The 26,655-nt window shown below is 50.4% G+C and overlaps 1 protein-coding gene across 3 annotated transcripts in view; it reads left to right on the top strand.

Moving 5' to 3' along the window:
- Positions 1-1,133: 1,133 nt before the first annotated feature.
- TMPRSS2 (transmembrane serine protease 2) overlaps positions 1,134-26,655 on the top strand; it is a 42,508-nt gene continuing 16,986 nt past the window's right edge. The window contains exons 1-5 of one of the 3 annotated variants that reach the window (XM_008986722.5): positions 1,134-1,208; positions 10,866-10,936; positions 13,795-14,017; positions 19,006-19,092; positions 20,082-20,201. In XM_008986722.5, the coding sequence (XP_008984970.1) occupies positions 10,922-10,936; positions 13,795-14,017; positions 19,006-19,092; positions 20,082-20,201 (445 nt within the window). In that variant the 5' untranslated portion in view covers positions 1,134-1,208; positions 10,866-10,921. Of the gene's footprint in view, positions 1,345-10,865; positions 10,937-13,794; positions 14,018-19,005; positions 19,093-20,081; positions 20,202-26,655 lie in introns of all 3 variants that reach the window. The other 2 variants (XM_035282941.3, XM_035282940.3) reach the window with 2 other exon arrangements.

Here is a 26,655-nt window from a genome sequence, read left to right as displayed (position 1 = left end):
GCGATAAGACATGACTGAGCCACTGCACTCCAGCCTGGACAAGACAGTGAGACTCCTGAAAAAAGAAAAGAAACAGCAGCCAGATGATTGAGGCTTATGTGTTACTTCGAGCGACAGAAAGGAATGGGGGTTTGAGGCTTCTGGGGAGCTATGGAGGAGTGAGGGGAGAGTGAGGGGAGGAGATGCCTGGTGACACAGGTTGCCGTGGGAGGCAGATAAAAGTTTCCCAAGTGATAAAAGTGTCCAGGAACAGCTCTCTTCCTGGTTCAGATATGTTGACTAATGACCATTTCTTTTATAGGTGCAAATTTCCTTTACAAAAGTGGTTTCTCAGAGGTACCCTGTGCCTGCAGTTTCTCAACATAACCAGTTCCAAATCATCAATATGCCGGAGAGGGCTGTTTGGAGGTGGCGGATTCTGGTCTCCTCTGGTCCTATTAAATTCCGGTGAATTCCGAGCCCGCACAGTTGCAGACACTGGAAAGAACGTCTGAAGCGCCCGCAAACAGCCACGTCCTTGGCCTGAGGTGTATCCCACTATTCCTCATTCCCGCCCTGGCCAGTCGTGCAGGGAGACCTGGGACCTCCTGGGGACCCCTTTCCAAGGGACGCTGGCGGGACCAAGAAAGGACATTCTAGGAGGTCTCGGGAGGGTCTTTGGCGCCCGGCGCTGCGTCCCCACCACTCGTGGTCCGGTCAGCGGCTCCAAAAGGCCGACTCCTGGGTCCTTGCCCAGAGGCCACAGTGGTTCCCCTGAGGCCAGGACCGGCAGCCTGCAGGAGCTCGGGAAGTGGCAACTCTGGGGGCTCACCCAGGACTGGAAGAGCGCTCCCAGGAATCCTCCTCCTTAACCCAAACTCGAGCCCTCGGGCAGAGCTGCGCCCTGGACCTGAGAGGAGCCGGCTGGCGGCTGGGCTGGCCCGGGAAGTGCCCCAGAGTCGCACCTGGGTCCCGCCGCAGTCGGGTTTGGGCCGGGCCTGGAGCGAGTCCCGGGCTTCCCCCGGGAAACGCCTCCTCCCGCCGCACCCGCCCCCGCCCTCCCGGGGTGACCCGGGACCCGCGCTTGGGGGTGTCGCCCTGGGCCCTGGGACGCCGCCTCCTGAGATTTAAGCGAGAGCCAGGGCAGGTCGGGTACCGGGCGCCGGGCCGAGAAGGCGCGAGCCAAGCAGGAGGCGGAGGAGGAAGGCGAGGGGCGGGGAGCGCGGCAGGTGAGCGGCGCGTGTGCCGGGGTCCCTGCGCGGGGTCGGGCTGGGCAGGGGAACCCGGGAGCCTGGGACCCGCCGGGGCCCCTGCCCCCGCCCCCGCCCAGAGGTGAAAGCGGCTGTGGGGAGCGCGGCGCCGCAGGTGAGTGCGCCCGAGGGCCGAGCGCTGGGGCAAGCTGGGCAGGGTGCCTCCGGGGGTGCTGGGAGAGTTCTGGGCGCCTGGGACCGCTGGCACGCGGCCGGCACCCCTGGGCGCCCCTGTTGGTGGAAGAGGGCCCCCGGGGTCCCTCGGGGCGGGGTCGTCCGGAGCGTGCTCCTGGTCCGCCTGCCCTCTGCGGCCCCCACCTGGGAGCACCGGCACGTCTTTGCTCTTTGGGGCGAGGACCCGGAGCACTGTCGGTCGGCTTCTTTGTTTGGGGGAAATCTCTGCAGTCCCGCAGTGTTACCTGAACTCCTTCTGCTTCTTAGTTCCCTACTGAGGTAGGAAGAAACTGGAAACTCTCTGAGATGCCGGGAACGATACTGCCGGCGCGGCGGGGACCGCGGGGCCAGGCTACGAGAGGGCCCCCGGGCGAGGCGCGAATGGCCCGTCAGTCCCGGGGAGGGACTGCTCGCTACTCAGGCCCCGTGGCGGCGACCCGCTGGCGGCGATCAGGGCCAGGGCCGCCTGGGCACCCGGCACCCGCAGGAACCTATCCGGGTCTGGCCGCTGGGCTCGCGCTCCTTGTCGGGTTGCGGGAAAAGCCCGGCACCTGGGCGCTTCGGTCCACCTCATCCTGTCCAACCGGGCTCGGGACAGTGGCATCCTGAGTGGTCAAGTGCTCCAGCCTGGCAGTGGGCGCTCTGCTCGAGATGGGCCCAACTGAAAAACTGCCCGATGGCCAGAAAGTTTGTGCGTCAAGAGCCCTGCCAGCCCCACCGCCTCAGGGCACAGCGCGGTGGCCCCGAATCCTGTTCAGAACGCCCAGGTGGCAGGCCTGGTCACGAGGAATCCTGGTGGCTTGTTTGGGAAAGAAAGGATAGCAGGGCGGCCCGAGATGCGCCTGGTGGGCAGGGGGCACCCAGGGTTCGGCTTTGAGGTTGCGCAGCCCTCCCCTCAGTACGAACCTGTGCGGTGGTCCCGTGGGAAAGATGAGCACATCGCGCTCTAGGTGATGCCTGACCTCATGGAGCTTCCAGCCACAAGAACCCCCCAAATAATGGAAAATTACCAAAACTAGGCAGCCCAGTTACAAGGTGTTTGGAAAACCTAAAGTGAGACTAGGGCTGTTGACCTGCTCTGGGAGGTCTGGGAAGGTACTCCAGGAAGTGGGAATGGAGCCAGCCTCCCCTGCAGGAAGGCTGGGGGCTGGGAGTGTGGCAAGGAGACTTTTCCAGGGTAAAGGGACTTGGGGACACCGGGAGCTAAGTCAGTCCTGGGTCCTTAGCTGCTGCTCTGAAGGGAGGGCCTGGTGGGTCAGGTAGTCAGGAGCTCCCCCAGGAAGTCACTGGAGGTTGCTCACGACTTCTTCACCTTTACTGAGTTCTTTTGAAGAAGTGGGATCTGCCCCACTCCCCTGCAGAACTACTGGACAGATGAGCTTAGAATGAAACCTAGTAGCATCCTGGAGTAAGAATGCACTAGGCTGGAGAGTTCCGGGGTGGGGGGGGGGCGGTGCCTCCCGTGGGCGGAGACCTCTGCCTGGAGACAGTCGTCTACCTTGGCCTCTGCTTATTTTCAATTATCAGCTGGTGAGCTGGCTGGGCCTTTGTTCCCTGCTTGGACATTTGCTGGGTCCCCAGCAACTGCCCTTATTCGCATCCACCAAGAAAGACCTTCTAACAGCAAGCTCGTGCTGTTGCTGGAGCTGCAGGCAGAGCCTCCCAGGTTGCTGTGGTCCACGAATCCCCGTCGGCCACTCTATCTTCACCTTAGTCACCTTGATCACAGGAGTGCATCTGGCTGCACTTTTGTTATAGTAATGACCACAGACGTTCATGTGGCACTTTCTTTTCTCAGCCAGGCATCATTGCAAACCCTTTATAACATGCGTAACTCAATTGTAAGGACATTGGGGAAGAGGGGTCGGGCAGCTTGTCTAAGCTCTCGTAACCTCTAAGGGGCAGAACTGGGGATAAACACGGCCTGTCTGGCTCCAGAGGTCAGTGCTTCCAGTGTTGGGTTCTGAGCTGGAGACACAGGATGCTTAGAAGGGACTTTGGTGACCATCGGCACAGTATCGATTCCTTTTGCTCCTTCCCTGGGTCCTCCCTTCGGGAGGTCGGAATGTTACCAGCAAGGGAAGGAAGCTGAAAACCAGGTGCCTGGAACCTGACTGGAAAGGGCTTGTTCCTGGGCCAGGCTCTGATTCTCCCCGACCTGATAGAGCCCAGCCCCTGCCCACAGCCCCACCTGGGCTCCCCCCTAGCAGTATGACAAGGCCAGAGGGCATGGAACTCCAAAAGGGGGACTGTGGAGGGCTGACCTCCTTGGCCATGGGGGCGTTGAGTGACGACGCTGGTGCAAATGTCCTGTAGGTGAAAAGGTAGATGCAGGCAGGACATCATGCCAGTAACCACCACCACCACCACCATCATATGAGTGTGTTGTCCCCTACTCTGGGCCCTACCAGGAAGTGTAAACCAGAAGTCTGGCTGGTAAAAGTCTTACTCTTTTCCACCCGAATCTGTGGCAGGATTCCCTAGGGGAGCTTTGTAATAATATGGGTCGTTGCCTTGGTTCCAATTGCTGCATCCGACTCTGAGAATGCGGCCCAGGCATCTTATTACTATGATTATTTTCCAAGCCCTCTTGAAAATTCTGGGTTTGGGAAGCACTCATCAGAACTAAGCCTTGGCCACTGAGGCAGAAAGGAAAGGTGAGTGCTCAGTGGAGTGGATGTTCAGTTTTGCTTGCTGAAGATTTGGAAAGTGGCCTTGCTGGTGGGGAGAGTGAGGCCAGAGAAAGCTCTCTGCAGGGAGCCAGAGAGTCCAGGGGCGTTGAAGGCACGGGTGCATTTGTGCTCTCTGGTCCCTCCTGCTCTGCACTTCCTGGGTATCCCTCATCCCACAGTCGCCAGGCCTTTGCTGCTCTTCCTGGCCCCTCTCTACTTTACAGGACACCTGCCAGGGGATCCCCCAATACTGGATGCCTTGGGTGGCCTCAGGATTGGGGTGTAGGAGCATTATGTACCTGAGAGCTGAGGTCTGTATGGGGTATGGGCCTGGGTGTGAAGGAGAGGCTTATGATGTCCCCATGGCCATTGACCATCCTGGCCCCACCTAGCCTGTGGACACCCAGGGAGGAGCAAAAGGGGGACCTGCGGCAGGGCAGCAGCTTGGTTGAGCACACAGGCAGCTATTCAGGATGACCTAGAACAGAGGCTGGGCTCCAGGAGAAGGCAGAGCCTGACCTGGGACTTGATTATTACTGGTGGCTGAGCAGTGCTCAGGAGAGAAGAACTGAATGCATGGAAGATGTGCTGGTTGGGAGTCAAGGCTGATTTTCCGCCAGGGTGCGGGTAGTTCCTTTTGCTGTAAACAGAGTGGAGTTTAGAAGGCAGGCAACTCCAAGACATGCTTTTCATCCTCCTGGAGGTGAGGTCGGGAGAAGGAGGTGAGGACGTGGACATCTGTATGTGGACAACGCTGAGCCATTGGGCATCCATAGAAGGAGGGGCTGAGAGCACAGACTTGTGATAAGAAAGCAGGAAGTGTTTGAAGGGCACCTTGGTTTGTGGTTGTGGCAGCTGAAGTCTGGAAGTTTGCTCAAGGGCAGACTAGGCGAAAAAATTGGGGCTCTCAAGTGGAACTCAGAAGGGAGGCTGTGATGATTGGATTTGTTAGAAAAGTGCTTTCAAGCGAGGTCTGACTTGGCAGCTGGAGCTAAGCTGAGGCTTTTTACGATTGCTGGTTTGTACAAGGTGCACAGGGCAGTGTCAAGTTCCCTTTAAGGCCATGGGTTTCCAAGGGGCTGTGCTGGCAGGGCACTCAGCCTGACCCCACTGCAGCACAGCCCAGGGGGCACGGGAGACCATGCTTTCTGGGGACGATGAGTTTGGAGTTCTTTCTGCGAGATTCTGATGACACAGAATTCACTGACGTTTTCAAGTTCACTGTTGATGATGCGTTTATAAGAAGTTGGGTGCAGTGTTGAAAGGTCACCATGTCTGATCTCGATGCTCAAGCCTGATTCTGTTTGGGAATGTGTTGGGGAAACGATCTTCCAGTCTTGAAACACATGTTTTCAGGTTTGAGGATTTGGTGCTTTCTAAGGTAGCTCCAGGCCGTGTTTGAACTTTTTCATTGTTGGAACCTTGGTTTCCCCAGATGGAATCCAAGCCTGCCCTTCTGACAATTCTGATCGTGACCCTGGTATTGTCCCTTGAATGTATGCAGAATAAATTGAATTCCCTTTCCATGTAGCCAGCTCTTAGGTGTTGGAAGATAAATCTTATCTTTATCTTTAAGATATCATTATATTATCAAGTGCTCGTCATGGGTTGGGCACTGAGCTGGGGGCTTGTTTTCTCACTCAGGGTCCCTGCGACAACCCTGCTTCTGTTTCTTCCCCATTTTACAGATTGACTTGGACAAGTTCTTTATAGCTTAACCAGTGTCTTGTGTGTGGTGTTGAAGTCTCCTCCTGGAGTGACCTGGGGGCCTCTGCTGCTCCCTGCCTGTCACGACAGGCCGCACTCAGCTCTGTGCACTTGGACCCCGGGAGGTCACCCACTGTTCTGACTTGGGGTGCTGGTGTTATCCAGGTATGGGAATCTGATCTCTCTCTGCTAAATTTCATCTTACTCATTTGGCCTGTGGAACTAAAAAAAATTTTTTTTCTGTGAATTGTATTTCAAATTTACATTTCCAATGATCTGCTGTTGGTATATAAAAACACAGTAGATTTGGGCGGGTGGTAGGAACTTGAAAAACGTTTAAATACTGTATTTGTAAGCTACAAAGCTAGATTTAGAAAAACAGAGAGAGAGAGAGAGAGTGAGAGAGAGAGGGAATCAGACCTGATTTCTGCCCTAAAAAGTCTGTAATCTCTTGGGGACAATGAGTCATTCACAGAAAAGGAAACTTGGATGATGCAGGCAATCCCCTCCCGAGGTAATCTCTCTGCTTCTCCCTCAACGTCTCTCTCTCAGCAGAACCCTTGTGCTAATCACTGTGTGTGCAGTTTACCTGATTGTACGTCAACGAGTGTCTGCTGAACGGCCACGGAAATCCACCGTCGGGTTACGTTCATTTAGCCGCGCTTCCTCCCTTCAGAGGACAGAACATCTCGTCGTGTAATGTGATGAGATGCAGTTATGTTGGTGTAAGGGGCTCTCTTTGACCATGTGGTCATTGACTGGGAGTGACGGTGGCGGGTGGTAGTGTTGTCAGGTGTTTGAAGAAGCGGTGCTGGGTCTGAGCCTGGCCTGTTTCCTCGCACACCTCCAGCACCTCGAACAGTACTGGTCACACGTGGGGGCTTTGAGGAGCAGGTCCGTGCACGGTGCTGGGCGGTGGAGTCAGTGTATTCTCTTCATTGAAGAGAATCCCCTGGCTCTTGGGTGGGAGTCAGTGTCTATGCACCTGACCTCATTCTCCTTGGCTTGGTTGTTCGAAAAGTAAGTCTCCGGCTAACGTGTCCTGAGATCTCCAGAGGAGAGGAGCTCGGAGAAATGATTCGTCCTAACAGGAGATGCTGTTACCATGCCACAGCATTGTCCTGCTGTGTGGTGGCCAGGCAGGTGACTCACGGGCTCACTCAGCTCTCAGTCCAGGAGGGACCAAAGCAGCACGAGAACAGCTGCGTGCCATTGTGAGATTCAAGTGGCTGACACTGTATTGAAGAAAGCGCTCCCTGACAGCCAGGAGTGGGGCCCGAGTGCCACCCACTGTTGCGCTTCTGCACTGAAAGGACAATCTCCCGAAGTGCTCATGGTGGCTGGCTTTCCGGAACTGAGAACCATCGTCCTGGTTTGAATGACAGGAGAACATTTGCTACACAGCCTGGTCGCTCCTCATCTCCTCCTCTTGCTCCTTTCAGAGACCAGTTAACCAGATGTACCAGCTTGGGAGGGCGAGGAAAGGCCTGTTTTGAAGATGAACAGGACTGACCAGAACATGTCCTGGTCTTTTGGGGACAGTTGTGTTTCCCCTTTCAGATCTAATGCTAGGGAGGGGTATTTCCTGCCTTCTTTTCTTCTCAGCTAGAGAATAGTTTTTTTCTTTCTTTCTTTTTTGAGACGGAGTCTCTCTCTGTCACCCAGGCTGGAGTGCAGTGGCCTGCTCTCGGCTCACTGCAACCTCTGCCTCCAGGGCTCAAGTGATTCTCCTGCCTCAGTCTCCCAAGTAGCTGGGACTACAGGCACCCGCCACCACACCTGGCTAATTTTTGTGTTTTTAGTACAGACAAGGTTTCACCATGTTTGTCAGGCTGGTCTTGAACTCCTGACCTCAGGTGATCTGCTTGCCTTGGCCTCCCAAAGTGCTGGGATTACAGGCGTGAGCCAGCGTACCTGGCTCAGCTGGAGAATGTGATTGGTCTTCCATTCCAAAGTCCATGGTAACTGATTTGGGCACACTTAATATTTTTGTTTATCATGTTCTGCGGGTCGCGGGGTTGCTGGAAGAGATAGGATTATCCTGGGACTGCCTCTGGGTCCCATGGCTTTTATTTGACAATTCACAGCAGTGGCTCCCGGTGTTTCTTCCCGGGCTTCCTTGTTAGGGACCGTGAATGAATAGCAAATGTGGTTCCTTGTTAGGGACCGTGAATGAATAGCAAATGTGGGTTTTGAGCAATGATTCATTATTCCTTTCAGAGGGCTTCTGAGCTGGGAGAGCCGCCAATGGGATCGAATTTTCACTTCCTGAAACTTCAACCAAACCTATAACTGGGGAGATAGGAGAGCCGAGAAACCAGAGGCGTGAGAATGTGTTTGGTTAGGCAGAACTCTTTGAAAGCAATCTTAGGACGGTACTGAGTTCCTTCCTGCTTATGAGACAAGAATGCGGGATTTATTCTGTTGGGCAGGCCTGAGGATCCTCTGTCTTCACAAAGCGGACGTCGGCAAGGTCTATTATGTGATGTGACTCAAAGGCTTACGTGTTTTCGGTGTGTTTTAAACGGTGATCTTTCCCACCTGTATATTAGTCACTTTTCTTTCCTCATACCCAGGAAGGTGTGAACTTTAGTTTTAATCCTAAAAAAAGTCTCAAAGCTACGACATGACCTGGTTCTTATAGTTTTATCTGTACGTGAAGAGTAAGTAAATGATGTGCGTGTTTGTTGCAACCTGTTTGAGGTTTCTGGGGACTAACAAGCATCCTCCTTTTCATTCATGGCAGGTTGCTGGGGTTCTTCAGTTTAGTGGTTCAGGAACTAGTTCTGCTGAGGACATGGGAAAGCAATGGTGTGCTGATGCTGGCCCCACTGTACGTGGCTCCGTGGTGGGCTTCATGCTGGTCGCCCGGGAGTACTTACCGAATGCAAATCTGCAAATGTCACAGGACAGCCCTCTTTTCCTTCAGCAGGTTGTTAAATGTTCATCAGCTTTATAATTCCCCTTATTTAATGAAAATGTATGTAGCACTCATTTTATGCTAAGCACAAAGCACTTCATTAGGATTAACTCATTTAATGCCCTGGAGGTAGGTGTTCCTATTTTCTGCATTTACAGATGGGGAAACTGAGGCACAGAAGAGTGGATAGCTTCCTCCAGGTCATGGATAGTGAGTGGCTGAGCCTGAGTTTGGATCCAGAGTCTATTCGCAGAGGTCGGGGGCTGAACCCCTGCCCAGCGCTGCCTGCTGCGCTTTGAGCATCTGCTGTGTAGCAGCAGATGGGAAATATTCTTCTCTGGGCGTGTCACAGGCAGCGGATCCTGGTCTGGCCAGCCCCAAAGCCCAGAGCCTCCTCTAAGCTCTTGTTTCCTCATTAGGAATGTGGTCTCGTGGATGGATAATCTTGAACACTGTTTCTTAGAATATTCTTTGGTCATTTAAAGCCAAGCGAGAAGGGGTGGAAAAAAGCCCTTTATTAGCTCACAAAGTGCATGTCAAAGAAAAAAAATCATTCAATGACACTTGTTAAAGATGGTGAGGCAGAGTTTACTCAGTACCATGGAGACAGATACAGGGACCAAAGCCAGCAGATTTTGTAGTTGGAGAGAGAGATTGGGATCCACTTGAGTACAGCATGGGCAAGTGGGAGTTAATTTATAACCAAGGCTCAGGGTGGGGTTGGTGTGGGTGGAAAAATCACCAAGAGAAAACATCGAGGGTAAGGGGGATTCTGCCTAAACCAACCGAACGATTCTTGCTGAAGACAGGCTGGGTGGGCGATCAGGCATCACCTGTGGCACAGTGGAGGCTGAGGAACCCGATCAGGTATTGGAAGAAATCAGATACCGAGGGTGGGGGGTTCTGGCTAAACTGCTGAGCAAGGTTTTCTGTTAAAACTGGATTTTACAGGGAAATGCACAGATGAGCTAGAAGCTCCAGGAGCCTAAGTTTTATTAAGCAAAGAACTTTTGTCCATGGGGAGTGATGTCAGAATGTGGCTTTACTATAAAGCATTTCACGTTGTTGGCATCTAGCTATTACTGTTAACTGTTCACAAGTGGCAACAAAGGAAATGGCCCACAGCCTTCTTTTTATTACCGCTAATCTTACAAATGGTCAAATTGGTTGGCTCTGAATTTCTTTCTCTTTTGGGTTTGGGGTCACAAACCGAGTGGTCATCGATGTGTTTTATGAATTTTTAAATATATGTATCTATTAAAAATGGGGAGGGCCCACATGGCCTACTTAAAAAAGTCACCTGTGAACTATATATTTCTGGCGCTGAGCTCTGGACCACCTGCTGGGCAGTGTGGGGCTCCTGGCAGCACCTGTGGACGTTTGGGGAGAGAAGGTCTGATTGATTGCACCTGCTGTTTCTCAGTTCCTGGCCCCTCGAGGCACTCCTTCTGCACTCTCCTGGAACCTCAGCTTAACACAACGGCGTTGATTGCTCTATCCGTTTTCCCATGCGGACCCTGATATTTCAGCAAGGCTCAGTAACTCACCCATTGACACTTCCAGGGAGCTGTCCTGCCAGGAACTGGCCCAGGTCTTTGCCTCCTGGGCCCATCCTGTCCTTAACCTCTGCCTACCTTGATGGGTTTAGTTATCTTGTCATTTCTTCAGTGTTGTTATCCCATGGAGTCTCCCTTGGGGAGATGTTCTGTAAAGAGGAGATCCCAGCTGCCTGGTGAGAACCAGGTTAAGTCCAGCAGGATGCCTGGGCTTGATAGCAGTGGAGGTGTGAGTGGCTATAAGCCCCAGGCAGTCCCCTGAGAGCGCTTCCCGATGGATGTCTGAGCCATGGAGTCTGTTCCTTCTCCTCTCTGGTCAGGCTGTCCTGGCCACAGCACTTACAATTGCACCCCATCCTCCTGCCCACTATGATACCAGAGGAGAGTGCTTCTGCTCTAACCTCTGAGGGATGAGTGGGTCCCAAAGTCCTTAAATATGGAAGGATGTGGGGAAGTGGTGGTGAAGATGCAGGCCAAGGGTCAGCAGGAAATGCTACTGCTTGTTCTAGGTAACCTTCACCCAGAGATTCTTCTAGTTCTTTCCAGATTTATCTTCTCAAAACTAACTGGTATGGAGATATTACAGTCCTGTGATTCTTTCTTCTAGGTCAGATTGAACATTCCAGATCCCTATCATTGCTCTATGCCGTTGATAAAATCAGGATGGCTTTGAACTCAGTAAGTGGTTAATTATTACCTTCTTGGCCTTTTCTTTGTTCCCGTGTCCCTTCTGTCATTCCCAACAGTGTTTGTGGGTCAGTAATTGCAGGGGCTATTTGTAGGGAAGGGCGGGCCAGGCTGATGGTGTTCAAGGCATCCTCTAGAAAGAGTGAGTCAGGGGTGCAGCCACACAGCTGTCCAGGTGAGTCGCACACGCCATGGCTGTCAGGTAGATGTGGCTGATGTACATCTTCACCTTGACCCCGTCCCTTTCTGCTTTGCGGGACGGGGGCAGGGATGAGGTGTGGGAACAGGTGAGGCAGGATGGCGATAACAGGGGTATGTCCCAGGGAAGAGACCCCTGTGGTGTCCCATTGGGGCCCAGCTGAGAAACTGGGAAAAGTCACAACTGCATGAAGCATTGGGGGGCCGCCCTCTCCCTGGAGCCTGCTCCCTTTGGAGACAAATGTGGTTAATCTCTGCTTCCCATTGTAACTGATCAACTTGCCTTGTACCTAATATAAACGCATTTAGTAAAGAGTTTTAAACACTTCTTAGATTCTATATCTGGAAAATAGACCGTGTTTCCCCTTGATTTGTTACTGAAATTCATGTTTTACCGGTCTGGGTTTAATTTCAAGTCCACTGCTCAGGAATTTTCAGGGACAAACCGCCTTGCTACTGCAGCCTGGCTGGTGGACGGTAAGGTCTTAGATGACTGAGGTTGTAGCCTCTGGCTCCCCCATTTAGATGAGAGATTACCTTGTGTTTTCCCTCTGTGCGCTGTTCTGGTTCAGAGTTGCAGTCTTCAGACTTTTGAAGGGAGCATTAGTGAGTCAGTAAGTGGAGGGGAACCCTGGGAGCCCTGTTTGGCTCATCGGTTATAATCAACTTCCCGGGAGGCCCCCTTTGCAGTTCTAAGGGCTGTGCTGCCTCTGCTCAGAACACCTGTCCGATGAGCACTCGCTGCTGTTCTCTGAGGTCAATAAGAGACAAGGGGCAGAAATGAATGAATGGGAAAAAGTGTTGCATGGGGGTCCTTAGATACAGATAGGAGGGAAAATGTGGCCTCCCAGAGTGGCCGAGCCAACAGGCAACTGGGCAGAGCTGGAAGAAGGGGAAGATAAGAGCTGGTGGGGCCCAGAGCGGCCTGTTCAGGGCGGGTCTCGACAGGGCAGGACTTGGGAAGGCAATTTTGAAGTCGGCTGAGGAAGGAGAGATGGGCGTTCTAAGAGGAGGCACCAGCTGAAGGGTAGAGCAGAGAATAAAATGCTACGTCCAGGCAGTTCCTTTCACATTGATAATGGCCACACTCTGACCCAGAAATTTCATTTAGGGGGATGTAGCTACACGTTTCCATCCTCTGCACAAAAATGCATGCGCTGTGCAAAGATGTTTATTGCAGGAGAGCTGCTAATAGCCCACGTTGTGAGCTACTTAAATGTCCATTAATAGGAGGTGGTGAGTGATGATACATTCCTTACATAGGAGAAGAGGACGTAGAAGAGATATTGGCAGGGAGCACGGAGAGTATGCTCCTTTAGGCAGATTTCTTAACAGTCTTTTCCTGGCGGTGGTTGTGTTAATTCGTGCCTGTGCCAGTCTTGCTGGCAGGGGGAGGGGTTGGTCAGTGTCGAAGGAGATTATAATAAGTACAGGGGCCTGGCGGCTGGTGAGTTTTCCAATGTTAAGCTATTATTCTTCTCATTCTGATATTGCTAGTTCATAATTTTGTATATCAGTCTTCAAGGAGAAGAAGGGAGGAATGACAAGTAGAGGATATTGGCTTAATGGATTCTAACCCCAGACCTCTACACAACTTTTTAAAATTATTACTACCTTTTACTAAATCCTAATGTCAGCCACTTTTTAAAAATTATTTCAAAGAATAAATAGCCCATTGTGCAAACTTGAGTTTGTGTGTTTGGCTTTTCAGCGGACACAGAAGCCCTAGGGTGGGTCTCCCTGGCTTGGGTGGCTCTTGGATTTGGGTCTGTACATCTGGAGTGGGTCAGGGGCCCCAGAGCTTTCCTGCTGTTGATTTGTCCCCACAGCAGACAAGCCTCTCATTGACCTCAGTTTTCCCTCTTTCTTTTAAGGGCAGATTTTTCATGGTACTTGTCCTGATTGTTTTTATAGTATTCAAATCTGTATTTTATTTTTTTTTTTGAGAAGGAGTTTCTCTCTTGTCGCCCAGGCTGGGGTGTAGTGGCATGATCTCTGCTCACTGCAATCTCTGCATCCTGGGCTCAAGTGATTCTCCCACCTCAGCCTCCCAAATAGCTGGAACTACAGGCAGGTGCCACCATGCCTGGTTATTTTTGTATTTTTAGTAGAGATGGGGCTTCACCATGTTGGCCAGGCTGATCTCGAACTCCTGACCTCGGGTGATCCACCCGCCTCAGCCTCCCAAAGTGCTGGGATTGCAGGCATGAGCCACTGCACCCAGACAAATCTGTAGTTTTGTATATATCGGCTTTAATTGTTAATAAATATTGTATTAAATTGTCATGAAGGAACTCCTGTTTAATAAATGGACATGTAAGAAAAAAGAATGAATAGTAAAAAACAAAACGAAACAAAAAACTTTGGTAATTGAAGTTCTGGTTAGTTTTTATTCTAAATAAGGTCAATGTGTGACACAGTTGTAGGCACCTGGAGAGGATCTATGGTGCCTTTTCAGTGTCTTGTCACTTTCTTATTAATCTCTAACTGTATCAGCTATACAGAGAGGATGCATATTTCACAAAATAAAATAAAAACATTATCAATTTAAAAGGTCATTGGTATGGCTGTGAGGTGATGTGATATTTTATATTTAACCATTTAGTGCAAATAGGCGTTTTATCTTATTCGTCTTCTTTTCAATTGTTTAGGGGTCACCGCCAGGCGTTGGACCTTACTATGAAAACCATGGATACCAACCGGAAAACCCCTATTCCGCACAGCCCACTGTGGCTCCCAATGGCTACATGGTGTATCCGGCTCAGTACTACCCGTCCCCGCTACCCCAGTACGCCCCGAGGGTCCCGACGCACGCTTCCAACCCTGTCGTCAGCACGCAGCCCAAATCCCCATCGGGGAGGCTGTGCACCTCAAGTAGGATTCTCTTTGTGTTTATTTCCTATAATAAACCCGAGGTCCTGGGTGTGCCTCCCCAGTGGGCCCTCTGCTCCCACCAGCTCTGTCGCCAGCTCTCCTGGTCTGACCCTGCTCCTCCATCTGCCGGAGCCAGTCTGTCTTCACACCTTTCCACTCTCTTCCTGCTGGGCAAAGCTGTTGCTGCCAGGTCTGTCCTCTTGCCCAGGGCCTGCAGAGACCTTTGTCTTCCGTAACTCTCCTGTACAGCTCTGCCTGTTCCACTCGGCGTAGGCTCTCGTGATCACCTTTTCTGGGCTTCTTGGTTGTGTGGTTTATGGATGTATCCTCTTGAATAAATGGTAAGCTTCCAAGAGCAGAAATCAACGACCTTGCCTTTCTTCGACCCCTGAATGTGACAGGTCATGTTTAAGGTGCTCCGTGTTGCTTTGTGTTCAGTGAGTGCCCTGGCTGGTGTGTTGTGTCTGTGCTGTCCCATCGGGCTTCACGATCCTGCGGGTGGCCGGAGTGAGCCTGGGAGGACTACAGGTTACATTTTCTCTGCTGTCACTTCAGTCCTTCCTCTTCCTCACCCTCCCATTCATCTCCTTTCTTTGCCATTTCATGTGGTCTCCTGTCTTTCCAGACTGCTCCCTCTTGCACTGCCTCCCCGCTTTGAATTCAGGCTGGTTTCATTGCTGAGAATCGCCCAGGTGGGACTCACACAGCAGTGGCTATGCCAAAGGTCTTTTAAATTGATCCTTTAATTGATAGTGTTTTTATCTTATTTTGCAAACTGTGTATTCTATCTATACAACTCGTACAGTTAGAGATTCGTCAGAATGTGAATTTCCATGTGTCCACGTCACATAGTCAGTCACTGACGTGGTTAATGCCAGTGCTCTGTGAAGCCCTGTCTGTCTGCCCCCACCTCTCTTCCACTCAGGGAAAGTGCTGTTGCTCTTAAGTTTCTGTCCCTCCTCTCACCCCCTCGTCCTTCACGAATGGCTCTTCTGCCCTGTTCCTCTCCTGCCACTTCCTCTGAGTTTTCTACCCCTTCATGAGCCTTCCTTCCTAATCATGCCTCCTCCTCTCCCTTCTCTGTTTCTCTCTTTCCCTCCTTCCAATGTTCCCCACCAAACAGGTACTTGTGCTTGCATTGATGTTCTTCTGGAGGCAGTTGGGTAGGTCAAGGCCAGTGGTTCTCAGTCAGGACGATTTGGACCCCCAGCGACGATCGGCAGTATCTGGAGACAGTGTGGGTGGTTGCAGGTGGGGAGGGGGTGCTGCTCCCAGGTAGGCACCAGGGATACTGCCCAACCTCCTGCAGTGCACAAGACAGCTTCCTCACCCCCCGACAGCAAAGAATCCTCCAGGCAAAATACCGCTTAGTGTCAAGATTGCAAACTCCTGGTCTTTGCCCATTGTGGGGGTGGAAGGAAGGCGGGGTGAAAGGGTTAAGGACCTGTGTGTGAGCTACCTCCCAAAGAAACGGCAGTGAAAGTCCTCTCCGGAAGCCAGCACCTCTAGATGGGGGTGCTCCTGCTGGTGACGGCCAAACCCAGGAGGGCGAAGGAACCCCCGGCCCACCTGAAGGCCACATTTCCACTTCTCCTGGGAAAGACTAGATGATAACAGAGCGTCGGACAGGGATAGATGAGTCCCTTCTCAGTTACTTTTCTAAGGGAAGGATATGAACCTGCATGTATGATTTTGCATTATAAAACTCATAAGCTCAAAACAGTTTAGTAATTTAATTGAACTTAGCTTGGTATTATTTTTAAGAACACATTTGGCATCTAATATACAGAAGCGTATACATTTGGAGTGTAATGTTTGGCTTTGAAGCTCTTCTACCAGTTATTCAGTAGCACAGATTAGGAGGCGCCCATCAGGAGCACAAGGAACTCTCTCTAGACCTGATGTATTTACCTGCTTTAGCAACAGCCATAGACGGTTATTGATTGAATAGGAGCGAATACACAGCTGAGAGCTTAGGCTTTGGAGGATCGAAGGTCAATAGTCCTTCAAATATGCACGTGAAGCAAACAGTGGACAAGGGTGACCACAGGGCTGAGTTGACTGCTGTAAGTTGGTCATGATGGAGGGAAATAGTAGTGAGTTGTGTGTGCATGTGTGCATGTGTATTTGATATGGAGTCTTGCTCTGTCACCCAGGCTGGAGTGCAGTGGCACTATCTTGGCTCACTGTAACCTCTGCCTCTCTGTTTCAAGCGATTCTCCTGCCTCAGTATCCCAAATAGTTGGAACTACAGGTGCACCGCCATGTCCAGCAAATTTTTGTATTTTTAGTAGAGATGGGGCTTTTGTCATGTTGGCCAGGCTGGTCTTGAACTCCTGACCTCAGGTGATCCATCCTCCTTGGCCTCCCAAAGTGCTGGGATTACAGACAGCCACCATGCCTGGCCGGTGAGTTGTAATTAAACTCTGCAGCAGCAGCCGTGATCAGCCAGGACCCAGTGATGTCTGTACTGACCCTGCACTGGCTCCAAATGCATGTCCAGCAAAATAAACTTGGGATCACCACATGCTCCGTGTGAGGTTCAGGATACCTAATGGAATAGCCCTCAACTCAGCAGACCAGTTATTTTATCTTGGATAAAATGGCACTTGGGAAGTCATCTATGGAGGAAAGTGTCCTTGGCCTCAGAGAGGCCATCTGGAATTTCTCCCATGGAGAAATGGCTGCAGCCTGCCTTTATCACATATAATCATTGCATATAATCCGAGTTATGAGAGCACTGCGTGCCTGGGCACGGCCCTCAGACCAGTGGTGCTGGCCTCATCTGTGAGCCTGTTGGAAATTCAGATTCAGGTCAGGCATGGTGGCTCACACCTATAATCCCAGGGGCTGAGGCGAGTGGATCACTTGAGCCTAGGAGTTTGAGACCAGCCTGGACAACATGGTGAAACTTCTCTACCAAAAATCAGCCAGGCATAGTGGTGCACATTTGTGGTCCCAGCTACTCGAGAGGCTGAAGTGGGAGGATGGCTTGAGTGTAGGAGTCGGAGGCCACAGTGAGCCATGATTGTGCCACTGCACTCCAGCCTGGGCAACAAGCAACACTGTCTCAAAAAAAGAAAGAAAAGAAAAGAAAGAAAGAAAACAGGAGCAATGCAGATTCCTGCCTGACCCCAGCTGAAATAGAATCTCTGGTGATGTGAACCACCACATTCCCCAGGTAATTTTTAAGCCTGTAACGGTTTGAGAGTGATTGTAGAATTATCAGAATGTTGTCACCAAGTGAGAGGTGCGGCATCGCGCCCTCAGCAGATGGGTCAGCTCTGAGCTTCTCAACCTGGTCGACCTCCAGAGGCACAGGTGTGGCCAGGTAGGGAGTTCCCGGCTGTCACGCCACCTCTCCAGCCTGTTCAAACCCCTTCCTCTCCCTGTCCTCCACCTCTCCGCCTTTCTTCAGGGAAAGCTCCTGGGAGCTCCTGGACCTGGGGCTGCTGGGCATCACTGGGGTGATAGGGATGGACGCCCTTGCTCCTAGCCCGTGAGCTGGCTGAGCGCAGCTCTGACTCTGCCCTGCCTCTGTGTTGCCTGTAGCTGTCTTCTGAACTCTGTGTGACTTCTGGCTTGCCCTTGGACCGACAATGCTATGTCTGGCTAGAGACAATCGGTGACCTTTTCCAAATTCCTTAATTTTTTTCTGAAATGTGCCTTTCCTCTGAGTTTGATATTTCTGCCCTTGGACCAGAGGGCTGAGCTGGCGCTGTCCAGCAGGACTTAGGGCAGCCATGGGATGGTTTTGCAGCTGCCCTCTCCGACATGGTAACCACTGGCCACATGTGATGGCTGAGCACTTGAATTTACGTCATTTTACTTAATTTCATGGAACGTTAATTAAATAGCCACACGCAGCTGGCGGCTGTCTGAATGGGACACTGCGGGCTTGTTTATAGCATCTATTCACTAAACAGCCTTGGGCAAGACAATTTATTCTGCTTGGAGTACCACTGACACAGTGATGATGGTTTTGGCGACAGTATTATTATTTTGCTTATGCCTGTAATTACCAAGATGATGTCTTAGTCCCCCCACCTTTTTAACACTAATCATCTGCCTATTTTAAGACCCTCTCTTAGCATAACATACTTTTTCTTTTTTTGAGACAGAGTTTTTGCTCTGTCGCCCAGGCTGGAGTGCAATGGTGTGATCTCGGCTCACTGCGACCTCTTTCTCCTTGGTTCAAGTGATTCTCCTACCTCAGCCTCCCAAGTAGCTGGGATTATAGGCACCCATCACTACGCCTGGCTAATTTTTGTATTTTTAGTAGAGACGGGGTTTCACCATGTTGACCAGGCTGGTCTCGAACTCTTGACATCAGGTGATCCACCCACCTAGGCCTCCCAAAGTGTTAGGGTTACAGACGTGAGTCACCACGCCTGGCAAGCATACCATACTTTTTGAAAGGGCTAACCTCCGTGTACTGTGCTGAAGATCACAGCTTCCTCCTGTTGGTCTTCAGAAAGCATAAGGTAAGGTTTAGTGTTACGGGAGAAGTAGGATCGCTGATGATATTTCTTAAAATTAAAAGTCACATTTCTAAGTGCATATGAAATAATTATTTCTTTTCTTTTTTTTTTTTTTGAGACGGAGTTTCACTCTTGTCACCCAGGCTGGTGTGCAATGGGGCGATCTCGGCTCACTGCAACCTCCGCCTCCCGGGTTCAGGCAATTCTCCTGCCTCAGCCTCCTGAGTAGCTGGAATTACAGGCACGCGCCACCATGCCCAGCTAATTTTTTGTATTTTTAGTAGAGATGGGGTTTCACCATGTTGACCAGGATGGTCTCGATCTCTTGACCTCGTGATCCACCCGCCTCGGCCTCCCAAAGTGCTGGGATTACAGGTGTGAGCCACCGCACCCGGCCTGAAATAATTATTTCTTAATATGATGTTCTATAAAAATAATGGAAAACATTTGAAAGCATGACTTCTAAACAACTCTGGTCTGAATGGTGCACTCTCCTCCTTCTTCCAGAGACTAAGAAAGCACTGTGTATCACCTTGGCCCTGGGGACCGTCCTCACAGGAGCTGCGCTGGCCGCTGGCCTGGTCTGGAAGTTCAGTAAGTGCAAGGAGCCTCGATTCCACCATGTGCTCTGTCAGTCCCCGGTGTGCTGAGCCAGACCCTGCTCTCTGGGCCATTGAGACCTCCCGAGGCCCTCCGTGAGGTTTCTCTCTTACAAAATGAGGCTGTCTCTCTTCCCTTCTCTTGTTTAGCGATGGTCTTGACACATCATGGGAGAAGCATGTAGAATGTGCCCAGTGCTTTGGGGTGCTTGGTACCTCCCAGCACTGTGAGCACAGGTTCTTCTACCTTGGGGCCACACCCAAGGTTACCTGTATCACACTGCATAGCAGTGGCTGTTGAGGGCCAGGCCCGCCCCTCCCTGTCCCACCTCCTGCAGCGGCAGCCCGAGCCTTTCCCATCAGCCTGGGGTGGTGAAGACACATGCATCACTGTGGATCCTTGAAGTTACCTTGAAGTGTGGCAGAGAGGACGTGTGAGTGCCGTCCAAACCCACACACAGAGAGGGTCTTTCCCACTGGCCCCATGAAACTAAGGTGCCCCACTGCTAAGTTTGCTTATACTTGCTGGTGGCGAGGTCACTTCTCCTCCTGATTAAAGTAGGGTATTGGCTGGGTACGGTGGCTCATGCCTGTAATCCCAGCATTTTAAGAGGCCAAGGCAGGTAGACCACCTGAGGTCAGGAGTTCAAGATCAGCCTGGCCAACATGTCAAAACTCCATCTCTACTAAAAATACAAAAACTTAGCCAGGCATGGTGGTGCACGCCTGTAATCCCAGCTACTTGGGAGGCTGAGGCAGGAGAATCACCTGAACTCAGGAGGCAGAGGTTGCAGTGAGCCAAGATCGTGCCCCTGTACTCCAGCCTGGGTGAAAGAGTGAGACGTTGTCTCAAAACAAAAAAAAAAAGTGGGCCAGAAGTTGGAGGTGGCAGAGAGCTGCAATCATGCCACCGTGCTGCTCACTCCGTGAGGCTGATTTTGTTCCTCAGCCTGACGGCCACCTCCCTTCTGTTTTCTCTGCAAGTGGAGAGCAAGTGCTCCGTCTCTGGGATAGAGTGCGGCTCCTCAGGCACCTGCGTCAGCCCCTCTAACTGGTGCGATGGCGTGTCACACTGCCCCAGCGGGGAGGACGAGAACCGGTGTGGTGAGTCAGTCTTGGTCTTGGGAAGGAACTGCTCTGCCTACCTTAGAGACAGCAGCCCGGTCTGGGGCCCTGTGGGTGACTGGGCCTGGCCTGCGTCCAGCATGCTGACACATGATGTCATTGAATCCCTGTTCCAGGCTGAATCCTGAGGCTCAGAGAGGTTGTGTTTCCAGCCCAACCTCACACAGCAGGTGGGAGGGAGAGAACAGGGTCCCTGAGGACTGTGTCATTGGAGCCATGTGTACTCTGAACTGCCACAGGATGTCAGTTAAGATGAGCAAACTGTTTATAAAGTTGAAGGTGCAGGCCGGGCATGGTGGCTCACGCCTGTAATCCCGGCACTTTGAGAGGCCAAGGCAGGTGGATCACCTGACCAGCCTGGCCAACATGGTGAAACCCCATCTCTACTAAAATTACAAAAAAAAAAAAAGATTAGCCAGGTGGTGGTAATCCCAGCCTACTCTGGAGGCTGAGGCAGGAGAATCACTTGATCCTGGGAGATGAAGGTTTCAGTGAGCTGAGATGGTGCCACTGCACTCCAGCCTGGGCGACAGAGCCATACTCTGTCTCAAAAATAAATAAACAAAATAAAAGTAGAGTTGGAGATGCGCTATGTTGTTTTCAAAATAAGGTCCATCTCTTGTTACAGAATGGGCTCGCCTATTTTATTTTCTGTGGTTTATCTGTTTATTTTAACGATCAGGGAAGCATTGCACATATTTATGGCGTACCACATGTTTGGATATGCGTATGCCTGTGGCGTGGCTACGTCAAACTAGAACATGGGCATTAGCTCATATACACGTCTTATTGAGAACACATAAAACCTGCTCTTGTAGTGATTTTCAAATACGAAATACAGAGTTATTAACTGTAGCCACTGTGATGTACAATAGATCTCTCAAACGTATCCCTCCTGTTTAATTAAGGGTTTGTGACCTCTTAATTAAACCATGTTGTCACCCCCCAGCTCTCTGCTTCTGTGACTTTAATGTTTTCACATTCCACGTGTTAGTGACCTCATGCAGTGTTCCTGTCTCTGTCTCTGGCTTGTTCACTTAGAGCCATGTCCTCAGTTTCATTTGTCATCAAATGTCAGGATTTCCTTCTTTCTTCTGGCTGAAGAGTATCGCGTTGTACGCATACACCACGTTTTCTTTCTCCTTTCGTTCACTAACGGACCCTGAGGTCGATGTCATTTCTCGGCTGTTGTGAACAGTGCTGCAGTGAGCATGGGAGTGCGGGCCTCTCTTCAACGCGGATTTCCTTTCCTTTGGATATAAACCCAGAAGTGGGATTGCTGGATCATCTGACAGTTCTGTTTCTAATTTTCAGAGGAAACTCCATACTGTTTTCCATAATGGCCAGACCAATGTCCACTCCTACCCCGAGGGCGCAAGGGTTCCATTGCTCCATCTACCTCCTCACCAACACCTGTTAGTTTCCATCTTTTTGATGGTAGCCATCCTAAGAAGTGTGAGAGGATACCTCATTGTGGTTTTCATTGGCATTTTTGTTTCTATTTTTCATTAATATTTGAGGGTGATTTCAAGGGTAGTTTGTGGCTGTAACAGGGAAACGGTGGCTGAGGATAAGGGTTGTGCCGATCATCCCCATCCCACCCGCTCCATATGGAACTGGGCTCCACAGTTGGCATGGAGCTGGCTTGTTTCTCCGTAAGAGCTGCCTTTTACTTTTTTCTTTTTCCTTTAAGACTTATTTCCCTCTCTCTATTACGGTGAGTCTCTCTCTTTAATATTTAAGTTGTATTTATTTAAATACTTTAATAGTTATACAACCAGATAGGTCAAAATCAAGGAAGTACAAAAGGGTATGTGGTGAAAAATCTCATCTTCCTTGCTCTGCTTACTTACCTATCCCCCACTCCTGCCACACACCCCAGACACACACACACACACAGATACACACACACACAGATACACAGGGGGGCGCAGTGACTCACTTCTGTAATCCCAGCACTTTGGGATCACAAGGTCAGGTGTTCGAGACCAGCCTGACCAACATGGCAAAACCCCATATCTACTAAAAATACAAAAATTAGCTGGGTGTGGTGGCACGCACCTGTAATCCCACCTACTCAGGAGGCTGAGACAGGAGAATTGCTTGAACCCAGGAGACGGAGGTTGCAGTGAGCCGAGATTGAGCCACTGCGCTCCAGCCTGGGAAACAGAATGAGACTCCATCTCAAAAAAAAGCAAAAAGAAAACATAAACAGAAAAACAACAACAATGACAAACCTTATTTCCCAACCACAGCCATGTGCTCCAGGCCAGCAGATCAGCAGTGGTGCTGTGCCCTCTCACATGTCACTTCCCGCTCAGCACACTCTGACATGTTTACACTAGAACTGTTTTTTTATTTTTCTAGGAATGGAAATTTCAGAACTGTAGAGTCAGAGGACTCACCAGAAATCGGAGACAGTTCTTCCCTCCCTCAAGTGACCTCCTAACCTCCTGGGGTTTTCTGTAGAAACCACGAGCCTCAGAGCTGGCCGAGAATTCTAGAAAAAGAGTTTTCCATGTTAAAGTAATTCCCCTCTCCTAAGGGCCATCCTTGGTGGGGACGGGTTTCCTGTTAGGCCCTCACTGTCAGTCCTGGCTGCCTGGTCCCGGCTGTGGAATTTCCTGGTGAGGAGCACTTGGCCCGTGGAGCTCGGCCCTTGTGCCCTCTTTGAGCTGGCTCCAGTGTTCCGTGTTCTTGATGCCTTTAAGCACGGCCTTGCCTCCCAGGAGAGGGTCTGCACTTGAAAATGACGCATTTGCTGATTAAACAGTTCTTGTGCTTTATTTAGTTTCTTAAATAAAGTGGGAAGTTTTTGAGGTTGAGCAGTGCCTGGTTAAGATAGCACATGCATGGCTTCCTTTTTTTTGGCAGGGGGAGGGGACACAGAGTTTCACTCTTGCTTAGGCTGGAGGGCAGTGGTATGATCATGGCTCACTGAAACTTCAACCTCCTGGGCTCAAGCAACCTCCCAGCCTCAGTCCCCCAGGTAGCTGGGACTACAGGTGCTCACCACCATGCCTGGCTAATTTTTGTATTTTTTGTAGAAATGGGGTTTCTTTAGTATTGCCCAGGCTGGTCTTGAACTCCTGACCTCAAGCAATCCTCCTACCTCGGCCTCCCAAACTGCTGGGATTACAGGCATGAGCCACTACGCCTGGCCTGGAATGGCTTTTGATGTTCTCCTATGTGCACATGTGGGTGAATAAACACCAGCAAAGTCCTTATGTTACCTGAACTGTCTCTCTCTTGTTAATATTTAAGTTGTATTTATTTAAATACTTCAATAGTTATACACCCAGATAGGTCAAAATCAAGGAAATACAAAAGGGTATGTGGTGAAAAATCTCATCTTCCTTGCTCTGCTTACTTACCTATCCCCCCACTCCTGCCACACACCCGACACACACACACACACACACACACAGATACACACACACAGATACACACACACATACACACACACCCCAGACACACACACACAGATACACACACACAGATACACAGACACACACACACAACCCAGATACACACACACATACACACAGACACACACAGGCACACATACACACGCACACACACATACACACACAGGCACACATACACACACACACACATACACACATGCACACACAGACACACACGCACGCATATACACACTCCAGATACACACACACGTGCACACACAGACACACACACAGACACCCAGATATGCACGCACGCGCACACACACACACACATGCACACACACATGCCCACCTGTTTACCAGCCAATCACGTTTCTTGGGGTGACTCCTATCATAACTCATATGAGTTGCTTCTTCCCAGAGTTTTTGCATAAAGAAGCACACGTACGTCTGCGTTGTCATGGTTCTACTCCCTAGTGCTTCCTAGCCAGCTCACTCTCCTGCACTGCATACCATCCTGGACAGCAGTTCTTAGGGAAAGGAGCCCCTGTGTTTTCCCACCGTGGCCCAGTTGGTCCTCTGCACGGATGCGCCGTTATGGCCCCAGTCTCTTCTTTTGGACTTTATGTCTTTTTCCACCTTTTGCTACAACACGCGCTGCTCCAACGGTGTGAGCTTAGCAGTAGGAGACGCTTCCAGGAGTAGAATTGCTGGGTCAGAGGGTGTGTGGATCTGTGACTTGCCAGGCCGGGACCCTCTTCAGTTTGCTTTTACCAGTTTCCATGTCGATTAGTCACACACAGTGAAACAGACAAACATAACGTTGTGCATGTATTCTGTCTTAGAACAGAACAGGCGTACGGTGTGCTTTTAATTTGCCCATTTCGTACAGTAGATATTGTTTTTGCTGAGATGAGCACCTTAGGAGACTGAAGAATACTACCCATTCCGTGGAAACATTCAAAGTTGTGTAGCGCTTTCTTCCCGAGGGGGTGTGTGCACATTTTTACATTAATTCACTTTCTACTATCCTTTCTGTGAATTTTTCTCAAAATCTCAGAAGAAGAACTAAGTTTTGTTCACTCTAGTTAACAATACTGCCCTATATACTTGGAAATTGCTAGAAGGGCAGATTTTAATCATTCTCACCATAAAAGAGAAAAGAAAATTATAATTAGGTGAGGTGTTGGATATGTTAATGAGCTTTATTACGGTGAGCATTTCACAGCAGATATCAATCATCACACTGTACGCCTAAAACATGAACAATAGGTTTTGTCTGAGACAAGATCTCCTGTTGCCCAGTCTGGAGTGCAGTGGCTCAATCATGGCTCACTGCAGCCTCACCCTCCTGGGCTCAATCCATCCTTTACCCTCAGCCTCCTGAAAAGCTGGGGCTTACAGGCGTGTACCACCATGCCAGGCTAATTTTTTTATTTTTTTGGTAGAGATGGGGTTTTGCCATGTTGCCAAGGCTGGTCTCGAACTCTGAGCTCAGGTGATCCTCCTGCCTCCCCTTTCCAAAATGCTGAGATGACAGGCATGGGCCACGACACCAGGAAAGGACCAGCTTGAGACATTTTCCGGCTCTCTGGCTTACCCACTGCCATCTCTTCCTGATAGCATTTGAATGCAGATAGCTGGAAGGGAAAGACAGTCCCTAAAATTACCCACAAACCAAGAAGGAAGTGTCTCCCTCACTCTTTACTGAGCCACGGTGGCAGTTTTGTTTTTAAGCATAGAAGTGTATTTCATCTCAGTTACTTTTAAAAAAGTGAACAGACTATTTTTGGGGCAGTTTTAGGTTGACAGGAAATGAAGCAGACTGTGTGGCGAGCTCCGCACACTGTGCTCCTCCCCAGCACACAGTTGCCCTGTGATTGACATCTCACAACAGCGCAGAGCGTTCATTAACACTGATGAGCCAGACGTACACCATGATGAACCACAGTCAAGGACTTCACCCTTTCTCTTGCACCATTCTGTGGGATTCCACAAATGCATGATGCTGTACAGCCACCATGATAGTAACATCCAGAGTAGTTCTCCTGCCCTCAAGGCTCTTGCATTGCACCTGTTTCTCTCTCCCCACTCACCCCTGCTATCACTGATCTTGTTAGTGCCTCCAGAGTTCTGGCCTCCTCGGAAGGTTGTCATGTTGGAACCATGGAGTATGTAGCCTCACTGCACACACGTTCCTTCACTTAATAATATGCACTCAAGCTTCCTCCATGGCTTTTCATGGCTTGATAGCTCATTTCTTTTTTCTTTTATTTTTTTGAGATGGAGTCTCGCTTTGTCACCCAGGCTGGAGTGCAGTGGCGTGATCTCGGCTCACTGCAACCTCCACTTCCTGGGTTCAAGCCATTCTCCTGCCTCAGCCTCCTGAGTAGCTGGGATTACAAGCATATGCCACCATGCCCAGCTAATTTTTTTTTTTTTTTGTATTCTTAGTAGAGACTGAGTTTCATCATATTGGCCAGGCTGGTCTCGAACTCCTGACCTTGTAATCCTCCTGCCTAGGCTTCTTAAAGTGCTGGGATTACAGGTGTGAGCCACCATGCCTGGCCAATAGCTCCTTTCTTTTTAGCACTGAATAATATTCCATTGTCCAGATGTAGCATCATGTTTATCCATTCGCGTAACCTGTGACCAACTCACAGGTAGGATGCGGAATCATTCAACACTGAGGAAGTAGAAAAATAATCAGACCCAAGTCATTTCATGGGGGAACAAGCCCACAGGTACCAGACTGTCCAGTGAGTCAGACTGCCAGCAGGAAGTAAGAAGAGAGGCCCGAGCATAGCCACATCCTCACTTTATACTTTAAGCCCTTGTAGATTTCTGCCACACCACACAGCCTTGTTTCCATGCTTTTCTGCTTTGCATGAATAACGTCACACGGAACGCATCATCGAGCACTCGCTCTCTTTCCTGCAGCACGTTTCCAAGCGTCTTCCTGTTCATGATGCCTGAGCTGCATGGGATTCTGTTCTGTGGATACATCCACCCCATGTATTATCCTG

The sequence above is a fragment of the Callithrix jacchus genome, chromosome 21 (genome assembly GCF_049354715.1).
Source record: "Callithrix jacchus isolate 240 chromosome 21, calJac240_pri, whole genome shotgun sequence".
Taxonomy (NCBI): Eukaryota; Metazoa; Chordata; class Mammalia; order Primates; family Cebidae; genus Callithrix; species Callithrix jacchus.
The sequence above is the reverse complement of the archived record's forward strand: the minus strand, read 5'-3'. Positions and strand labels throughout refer to the sequence as shown.